The 9960-nt window shown below is 42.4% G+C and overlaps 2 protein-coding genes across 2 annotated transcripts; both read right to left on the minus strand.

Annotated features, from left to right (window-relative positions):
* Positions 1–1822: 1822 nt before the first annotated feature.
* Positions 1823–4247, minus strand: LOC136438720 (zinc finger protein 678-like). The gene is made up of 4 exons (XM_066433633.1): positions 4103–4247; positions 2486–2830; positions 2129–2366; positions 1823–1974 (listed from the first exon to the last, which is right to left on the minus strand). The coding sequence occupies exons 1-4, from the start codon at positions 4245–4247 to the stop codon at positions 1860–1862; spliced, it is 843 nt and encodes a 280-aa protein (XP_066289730.1). The 3' UTR covers positions 1823–1859.
* Positions 3697–9690, minus strand: LOC136438153 (kelch repeat and BTB domain-containing protein 8-like). The gene is made up of 4 exons (XM_066432880.1): positions 8576–9690; positions 7368–7532; positions 5062–5493; positions 3697–4424 (listed from the first exon to the last, which is right to left on the minus strand). The coding sequence occupies exons 1-4, from the start codon at positions 9658–9660 to the stop codon at positions 4262–4264; spliced, it is 1845 nt and encodes a 614-aa protein (XP_066288977.1). The 5' UTR covers positions 9661–9690; the 3' UTR covers positions 3697–4261.
* Positions 9691–9960: the final 270 nt, after the last annotated feature.

The raw sequence follows: 9960 nt of genomic DNA on the forward strand, positions 1-9960 counted from the left end.
AAGTACATGATAAAAACAAATGGAACAAAAAATTAATTAAAAGTCTCACACAAAACACCTACCATGCCCATTATTCAAGAAAGCTTGTCTCTGCGTCTTTCCTTTATGTGTTAACTATAGTATTCAGAGAGCACATAAATGTATAAAAACGTACGGTATATATCTATATCAGCTATGTGTCCAAACATGAAATCCTTTATTTTATTGTAAGAAGTAAAAAACATAGACAAACAGCTGTGACATATTAATGTACATCGCCACATACCCTGCCTAACCATTTTTTTATATTGTAGCAAATTAAAAGCTTGTGAAAACGTCAGGAAAATGCTGTAATAGTGTGTATAAACTTCCGCCTTTTCTGTACCCGACGCATTACATTAGCGTTCCTCCCTGTGCGAAAACCGTTCCAGTAAAGTATTGTCAAAAAACAATTCCCTGGGGAATGCGTGCGTGGAATAGTTAGAATTCCTCCTTTTTTGACCCCTGCACTATACCAATAGCTCTGCCCCTGAGGCGTCGCCAAAAACTACATATCATCACCCTTATTTTTCATGTTTAGATGATGTGACAATATAGCCTGGGTGCCATCCTAGCTATAGTTTTTTGCGGCTCCCATACTCTCCACACAAGTAGCGGAGAGTATGGGAGCAGTGGAAAGCTAACTATGATGGCACCCAGGCTACTTAGGCAATGATTTGTATGGAAATTTTTGAGCCTGAAATGAAGGAATCAATGTTGTTGCTTTTATTTCAAAAGTGGTCACTACCGTTGAGACTGGTCTGTGACATCTGTCCTTTAATCTTTAAAACCTGCTACCAGTACATGATTTTCATGACTATCAAGTGGTATACTGTAACACTTTTCAAATCTGTGTTCGATGATACTAACAGCACCTCAAAATGTATGTCAAAATTTGCACAAGCTATGCTCTTAAATAATTTTGGGTACGTTTTGTGTTGTGATTGTCTTTTATATCATGCCTTTCTTGGAACCCGGATTCGAAATGTGACTCTAGCATTATCAGACATTTAGAGGCATTTGATCATCATCATCATCATCTATCGGCCATCGGCCGGGACTAAATAAGTACATACATCACTCCATATCGTCCTGTCCAACATCATTTGTCCTTAGAGTTTATATACAATCTCAGTGTCTCTGACTAAACTATCGGCAATTGATACTTGCTTCTTCCCTTACATTCTATCATATATGCAATGGTGACTAGTTAACAAACAGTAATAATAGAAATAGAAATAAATGTAGAGAATTAACATGCTAGTTAGATATTTGTTAGAGGACTGATACTATAGGTTATTCAGGTGGTTAATGACCTTATACAACAAAATAACAACAAGATATGCAATTTTCATAGGAAAATAGTTTTGTCAAGAAGCTACACCAACCAACAGTACTATACTTAAGTCTCCGTTGCAGGCCCTCCCACTATCGTTTTACTAGCGATTTTTTCTATCTGCTTGGGATCGGGGTAATCGCTGTGTGGATTACCACAATTCCAAGCAGATACGGGGCCCATAAAATGAAAAAAAAATCGCTAGTAAAACGCTAGTGGGAAGACCTGCAACGGATGCTAACTATACTTACAGTAGAAGTTACTAGAACTCATCATATCTTGCAAGATATATAACATGCATTACGTCAAGTCACTTAAAGCTAGATTCATTACAAACATCTTCAAGCTCTTGTTTGTTGTGTGTTTGTCTCTTAAATTACCCAATTGACTGAAATGGTTGTTCCCGTCATCCCCTGAGTAGGACCTCTCTGCGAGCCTGCATTTGAGTCTTCATACTACACAGTCAACTTAACAGTTTGCTACACTCCTCATGGCTTTAGGGTTTCTACTCTGAGTGAGTTTGCATGTGTCTTCCCAGTGCACCCAGATGACTGAACTGCCTGCTGCACTCCTCACACCTGTAGGGTTTTTCCCCTGTATGTGTCCGCATGTGAGACTTTCTTTAGATTAGAATGACAACTGAACTGCCTGCTGCACTTCTCACAATTGCAGGGTTTCTCTCCAGTGTATCAATGTGTCGCTTCAGATGACCCAGCTGACTGAACTGCCTAGCACTCCTCACACCTGTAGGGCTTCTCCCCTGTGTGAGTTTACATGTGTTTCCTCAGATTACCCAGCCGACTGAACTGCCTGCTGCACTTCTCACACCTGTAGGGTTTCTCCCTGTGTGAGAATTGCATGTGAGTCTTCAGATTACTCAGCAGACTGAACTGCCTGCTACACTCCTCACATCTGTAAGGTTTCTCCCTGTGTGAGAATTGCATGTGAGTCTTCAGATTACTCAGCAGACTGAACTGCCTGCTGCACTCCTCACACCTGTAGGGCTTCTCCCCTGTGTGAGAATTGCATGTGAGTCTTCAGATTACTCAGTAGACTGAACTGCCTGCTGCACTCCTCACACCTGTAGGGCTTCTCCCCTGTGTGAGAATTGCATGTGAGTCTTCAGATTACTCAGTAGACTGAACTGCCGGCTGCACTCCTCACACCTGTAGGGCTTCTCCCCTGCATGCATTTGCATGTGTCTCTTCAGATTACTGAGCTGACTGAACTGTCTACTGCCCTCCTCACACCTGTGGGGTTTCTCCCTTGTGTGAGTTCGCATGTGTCTCTTCAGATTACTGAGCTGACTAAACTGCCTGCTGCACTCCTCACACTTGTAGGGTTTCTCCCCTGTGTGAGTTTGCATGTGAGCCTTCAAATTACTGAGCTGACTGAACTGCCTGCTGCACTCCTCACATCTGTTAGGTTTCTCTCCTGTGTGAATTTGCATGTGAGCCTTCAGATTACTGAGCTGACCTTACAATACGAGGGGTGATCAATAAGTCCTCCGCCTCACCCAGAAATAAGGGTTTATGAATGTCTGCCAAAATCAAAATCATTGTGATCATTACTTTTCAGGCGATACCCAGTAATGTTAAGTGAGGTAGACGGATAAAGACAAGGACAATTGAGCTGCGACCTGAGGTGTGCGGGCCAACTTGCACCGCTGAATGTCAGATATCCGCTTTTTTTTAGTTGAAATAAGAGGTAAATGTTTGTCCCGTGTTTGGGGAGAGCCACACCCCGCGCACATGAAAGAACCCACCACACCTTTCGAAAAAGAGTAGGGGCATGCCCCGGTGTGCGATGGTCCAAACCTTACACTCTGGTCTGGGTTGACATCTTGAAAAGGTGATAGTCACCTGTTATGTCAAACCTTCCACAAATGTGGTAAATCAAAATAAATAAACACTTTGAGAAATAAGAAGGAAATGTTCACCAAACATTTTGACATAATTCTTCGAAGATTTTAAGCCGATTTATGGCATTCATGGCACCAGGAGCTGGACTCACTCAGCTCTGATCACAGGTCAACCTTGTTTTTCTTGCCACTTACCTACTTATTGTATGCGTGTGTGTGTGCGTGTGTGTGTGTGTGTAATAAGAAATAAGGTGCACAACTCAAATTTCGGGGCATAATTATGTAGTATAATGTATTTGAGGAATATCCGCCAAATTTCAAATTGATTAGGTGATTACTTTTCAATCGACGTCCATTTAATGAAGAAATGATTAGATAATGGGCCACCTAGCGATATTCCATGGTACTACAGCAGGACTTTCAAATATGGGATATGTTAGAAAGAAAGGCATATCAATAGATAGCAATCATGCAAATAAAGTCATTTACATAAAATGCATTTTATTTCAGTTCAAAATGACCACACACACGGACACACACACACGCGCACACCATCAGTTAAATTAAGAGGTTCTATTGCTAGATTGTAAGGTATAACACAATCGCCAAACCCCAGGGGGAACCTCTGCACAAACAAACATGTCTTACAACACATCTCATGTCTGTTCAAAACAACATAAAATGTACACAACTGTCATTTTAATGAGCAATCAGTGGAAAATAGTCTTTGTGCAATTAGATTTGGTACATGTATGTCAACTGTCAATCAAATAAGTCTGAGAAATAATTTATTCTACTGAGGCTATCATTTTTTGCACAAAAGTGATCATAGTAGGGTCATGGACCTTCTGTCCCATTTTATCCTTCATCTTAATCATCATCATCACCATCATCACCATCACCATCACCATCACCGTCACCATCATCATCATCATCATCTCCTACAGCATTGCTTCCTCCATGACTGTCCTCCCCTGATTCCTCCAGGTCTGGAAGGACAGTGAGGACAGTTTTGTTTTCTCGCCATCCCATGATAGCCTCCAGGGTCATTGATCCTCCATTCCAGTTTGGCCTTCATTTTGATCATCATCATCATTATCACCATCGTCCTCCCCTGGTTCCTCCAGGTCTGGAAACTCGTCCCCGCCTCCCAGTGCAGGAGGGTACATCCTGGCTGCCAGGCAGGTGTAGGTGTCAAACACTGACAACCTGTTTGGGATTTCAATAAGATTGGAAAAGTATGTTTCAGCTGCAATATAGCAAGTCTGAGTCATCACAACCTTCTCCCAGCTGCCTAACACATAACCAGTTCAATTTTGGTACCCTCCAAGCAGAGGTTAGGCTCTGGCTTCTTTTGGATGTCTTTTTATGCGTTTTCATCTGGCTTTCTATTTTATCAGGTTTTCTTCTTGTCCGCCAGCTTTAAGCTCATAGTTAATGTACCAGCGATTAAAGCTTTTAATGGTATAATTTAATCTTTGGAACTTTAGGAAAGGCTAGTTCAAAATGTGAACTTATATGTACAGTCAAATATTCCCAAGAAGACCACTAAGGGCACTGAGAAAATCTTGTCAACGTGGACAGATGGTCACTTGACAGCATTGACAGGATTCTGCTTGTATCAATGGGCCAAATCATCAAAGGGATCACCAAAAAAATGTCATATTGTCCAGGTAGTCCTTTTGTAGAAAAGGCTACTACTACTTGGCTCATTAGTATAGGCTTGACTGTAATAAAATCTGAACCAACCCATTGAAGATATTACAGAGTTGTTGTATGTTTGCCATACATTAACTGATGACTATCACTATTCTACTAGAGAAGAAGCAAACATGTTGATACACACCTGTTGGGAAGATCCAGTAAGTGTTCCCACCTCTGTGCTCCTTGGTTGTACCTGTACAGAAACTTATTCACCAGCGGTTGGTCGGGATCCGGAGGTTGGCTGGCCAATCCGAACAGTTCGTCACGAGACTCGGACACGACTAGGTGGAAATAGCTGCAGTCGGGGAGATCGCATGTTGCAGCCTTCCACTTGTCACGCGCCGGGTTGTACGCCATCATCTTCGTGAGATCGTAATCGGTGCAGAATATCCTCCCGCCACACGCGACGGCATTGGCTATCCGGTCCAGCTTGCCACGGAGGGAAGCACGGCGCTCCCAGCTGTCGGCGTTGTGGTCGTAACGCATCGTCTGCTCGGGGCCGACAGTGTACAGCCGATCGTTTAGACTCACGCAGACGGTGTCATCGTCCAGTGGGACTGACGCAACTTTAAACCTGAACAAGAGCTTTTAAAAAAAGCTGGCGTTTCGGCTACGTTTATAAGTGTGAATTGTCTTTTCCCTTTACTTGAAGTAAAATCTGCCAGAGGAAGTCACTCAAGGGCTGTTCAGTCTATAAGAAAAATTGTCATTTTGGGAAATGAGTACTGTTTTAATAGAGAAAGGCAGATTGGGGAAAGCAATTTTGAAGTTACGTCACTTAACTTAAGTGCTTTTGAAAAAGCTGGTCTTGGCCTACAACTTGTACTTATTTGTAAAATGTATAATAGGCTCATTATAAAAGCTATCAATGTAATTATGTACATGGCACGCAATAAAACATAAAATTTGAAAAAGCACCATTGAATCATCAGAACTATGGTAATTAAGTGAAATAGAAGTTCATAACAGCTAAGGTTCTATCTAAAATGAATGACTACCAAATGTCAAACAAATCAACAGCTACCTCATCCGTATTATTCTGGTTTCCGCATTTACAACATTTCTTCCTTATTTTCCTGGGTAATTTTGCTAAAATTCATGAAAATTCCCATAGTTTTGTGCCGAGGGGCGCCACTTTCCACGTCCGTGTTGTCTGAATGAAGTCGATACTGAACAATGGAGCATTTGCTACTGTAACAAAGAATCGCTGTTTTGCAAACAACATCAAGAGCCTCTGTTTACATCGGGGATAGAAGTTTAGTGGCGAGTGTTTTGCAAGAATCATCTTACCGCGCATAGGAGCCGCTGCACGGTATTTTCCATTACAATGAACAGAAAAATTCGAATGCCGGGTTTGGAATCTATGAAGTCCTGTTCATAAGACAAAGGCCTTGTATATATTAAATGAATATTTAAAAATAACAAATATAAAATATTTCTTTATTTATTAATGAAAAAAAATGATATTCATAAATATGATATTGATAGATTAATATAATATCAATATATATTTTTGATATTCAATATCTAAAAAGAAAAAAAAAATCCACGCACGGAGACGAACCCGGATCTTCTGGGTCCGAAGTGCTTCGCGTTGCCAGATCGGCCAAGCTGCGGTACGTAACTATTCACTCTGGACGTAATGCTATAACCTCACTATATGGTATCATTTATGCCGATTTTTGGTCGTTTTCTTGACGAAATCATTTTTTTTCTTCTGCAATCTTGTGGAATAGATGTAATATGGTCATTTTTCAGGATATCAAAGTCCGAAACCACAATGCAATGATATTTCCGAACAGTTGTAGCAGTTACATGCGGTCGCCGTCCTGTGTCACATGCAAATCTAGCCTGCCTGCATTTTCGTGCTCTCTTGCCATATAAGGCAACGGCTATACAAGGATTTGAGAACGTATTGCCATATAAGGTCTTATTGTGTGCGACACAGTGTTGAACCAAGCTTCCCTGGTTCCTTCCTTGAAGGTCCCTTGCTTGAAGGTAAAAGCCAGGACAATGCGTTCCGGCGCGCATGCGCCGAAACGCAAAAAAGGTGTCAAGTGACTATTAGAGGATGATCATCATTCTGAATGAAAATGTACTCTACTGGGGTAACTCTGAGATGTTAGATCTTGGCACTCAAACAATGATTTTATATAAATGTCGGGAAACTTCATCTTATTCTAATCAGGCACTAAAAACATAAAAGTGACAACATGATGAAGAAAGCAGAGCACAAGAAGAAGGAAAAATGAAAATCAAGGAAACAAGTAGACAAAAAGAAAGGATACATAATTTCTAAAATTACATATATAAAATGACACCTTAAAGTATTTCTTGGGTGTATGAAACAATAGTGGATGAAACAGATTAATATGTATCATTCACAGCAAAAAACAGAAAACAACAAAACAAAACAAATGAAAACACGAAAAGGTGATAAGTTCTTACCACTGGTTTACTTTGGGTTGGTACTGCTGGACGGTCATGTCATCATCATCGGAGAATAGATACAGACAGCTGTGAGAGCAAACCAGCTCGCGCGGATGGCGAGGCCAGATCAACGGTGCCGCTCTCTCAATCCAGCAGCTGCCAAAATGGACGTACCAAAGAAACCTGTGGAATAACATGTTCAATATGAACCAATGCAGGGCAAGATGTAGTAGTAGAAGTACGTGCACAGGCCAGCACTGGCCCCTTGCTATGGGTTATACCTCCCTTTATTCGGGGTGACATACCCATTCGTTGGCCAAGACGGTGATGTGCCAGTTCTCCAGTCTGGGTGAATGGTGTAAATCACCGTATGGCTGATACGAGACGGAGGTTCGTCAGGCCTCTATCCGGGTGATTTGTAGCAAATCACCAAATAAAAGGATTTGGACCATCGCACACCAGGGAATGCCCCTACTCTTTTTCGAATGGTGTGGTGGGTTCTTTTATGTGCACGGGGTGTGGCTCTCCCCAAACACGGGACCTCCATGTAACGTCCTACCTGGGGGACGTCCCTAACCCTAGATGAGCTAGGTAATCATTTACACCTGAGTGAAGTGAGGAAAGTCTTGTTAAGTGCCTTTCCCAAGGGCACAACTTCGGGGCGCAAGTTCGGACATGTCTCTGGGCACAACCGGGATCAATCCCGGGTCCCATTGTTTGACAGCCACGTGCTCTACCACTTCCGCCACACAACGCCGACATCACCCTTATCCTAACAAGTACACTGCTTGTAGGTGGCTGACAAGAAAAACTTGAGAAAAAAACTTGAAGAAATGTAAATGTAATGCAAAAATCACTTAACCTTCTCCTTGCTGCATAACCCCTATAACCAATACAAGTTTGGTGCTAAAGGGCTATTTTAGCAGGGAGAAGGTTAAACAAAACACCCCCGAAATATTGGTATTTACTTTAACAAAACAGCATTCCTAGATACCAAGGTCTGAATATGAAGAGATGTACCATTTCTGAGTAAATTTATGCTTGTCATAACTGAAATTTTGTTTAGTTGGTGATGCCCATTGTCACTGAATATACTCATTGTAAATAGCATTTACCTTGCAGCAAGGTAATATTACCTTGCAGCAAGGTAAAGGGTTAACAAGAAATAGTTTGTCATTTACAAGAGTTGAGCTGTCAATGGATGGCTTTGTACAATGGTTACTAACCTTGGTGCTGAAATGGTGTAGATGGAATAAATGTCGCTAGATGGCGTGGCTACCACGGCCGCAGGACAGGTGTCCCCAGGCTTCACCATACTGTACACTTCTCTGGTCAAAGGGCTGTAGCAGGCTAGCGTTCCGTCCAACTCTTCTGCACTCGACACGCGGCCCTCGGCGAGGTCGTCCCAGCTGGAATCCGTGTTACAGGCCCCGAAGATCAGCAACATTTCCTCGGCAGTTATCCCGTACCTCTTCCGACTATCCTCCTGCGGGCGCTCGCTGTCTCCTTCGAAGACGTTCCGCTGAATTCTAGCGGCTATTTGTTCCATGTATGACTCACTGACCAACTTGTGATCTTTTATAACCCCAATGTCGTCTTGTGTTAAGAGAGAAAACCGAATCTTCTGAAGGATTGCTGGCAGGTGGATTGTTCTTGTTGAGTCGTCCGACGCGACCCATTTTGCTGCTGCCTCCCAGACCATAATTTCAGACGCAACGTCGAGTTGATCACTACCGATCACGTCTAGGAACTGGTCTCGTGACAACTCTTTAAAACCTTCCGTCGCACACACCCGTGGGAAATATCTACAGATGAACGCCTTGCTAGAGACTCGCAGGTTTTCTACGTCATTGGAAGCAGCAAAGAGGTATATTTGAACGCCATTGCTTATGTCAAGTTGGGATTCTAAAAGTGAGGTGCAAGTGTCGTAAACAAAATCAACTTGTAGGAACTTCGCCGCAACGGCGAGTCTCTGAATGCCTTCCAAGTCATCAGTGGACAACTCGAGCTGTCCGCTGTAAGCGTACTGTATGATAGACTGGATGCTACTTGGGTCTAAGTAGGGTTCTTGGAGTGAGACGCGTTCTTCCTTAAGACCCACTGCGAACATTGCACGGAAATATGGACTTACACCCGCTAAAACTAACCGATGGCACGGGAAAAGGCGTCCGCAGACTTCCAGGGTGACATCCTGGAACTGATTGTCAGTCTGAAGACGCTTCAACACCGCAAAGAAGCCTGAGAAATGCTCAGAATTGGAGTAAGTCACGGACTGAGCGTCGACGAATTCGTCTGCAGCGACAGCCGCCATGTTGGACTAGTGACCTTTGACCGCAACTACAACCAGTAGTAGTATACGTGGCAGCATCAAAGTGACTTCTGTCAGGTGGCTGTTCAATGCTACCAGTTAGAGTCCTCAAAAGTGTCAAATGAGACACACGTTAGATTTAACCAAAGTTGATAAATGCATGTAACGCTACTACGATGGTTTGATTTTAAAGACTTTTTAGCAGATGAATTTACTAACATTAACTGTGAACATAGATGTTAACATGTTAGACTTCAAGACCTTAATATCTACAATGGTTTTCATATGATGTAGCGGACCCAT

This window comes from Branchiostoma lanceolatum, chromosome 7 (assembly GCF_035083965.1).
Source record: "Branchiostoma lanceolatum isolate klBraLanc5 chromosome 7, klBraLanc5.hap2, whole genome shotgun sequence".
Classification (NCBI taxonomy): domain Eukaryota; kingdom Metazoa; phylum Chordata; class Leptocardii; order Amphioxiformes; family Branchiostomatidae; genus Branchiostoma; species Branchiostoma lanceolatum.

Coding starts and splice junctions, on each gene's coding strand:
- LOC136438720 (XM_066433633.1), bottom strand. CDS start 4,247: ATGGGATGGCGAGAAAACAAAACTGTCCTCACTGTCCTTCCAGACCTG. Junction 2,367..2,485: donor CCGGCAGTTCAGTCTACTGA/GTAATCTGAAGA, acceptor ATTCTCACACAG/GGGAGAAGCCCTACAGGTGT. Junction 1,975..2,128: donor GGTAATCTGAGGAAACACAT/GTAAACTCACAC, acceptor TCTAATCTAAAG/AAAGTCTCACATGCGGACAC.
- LOC136438153 (XM_066432880.1), bottom strand. CDS start 9,660: ATGGCGGCTGTCGCTGCAGACGAATTCGTCGACGCTCAGTCCGTGACT. Junction 5,494..7,367: donor CAACCCAAAGTAAACCAGTG/GTAAGAACTTAT, acceptor GCTCTTGTTCAG/GTTTAAAGTTGCGTCAGTCC. Junction 4,425..5,061: donor TTACTGGATCTTCCCAACAG/GTGTGTATCAAC, acceptor AATCCCAAACAG/GTTGTCAGTGTTTGACACCT.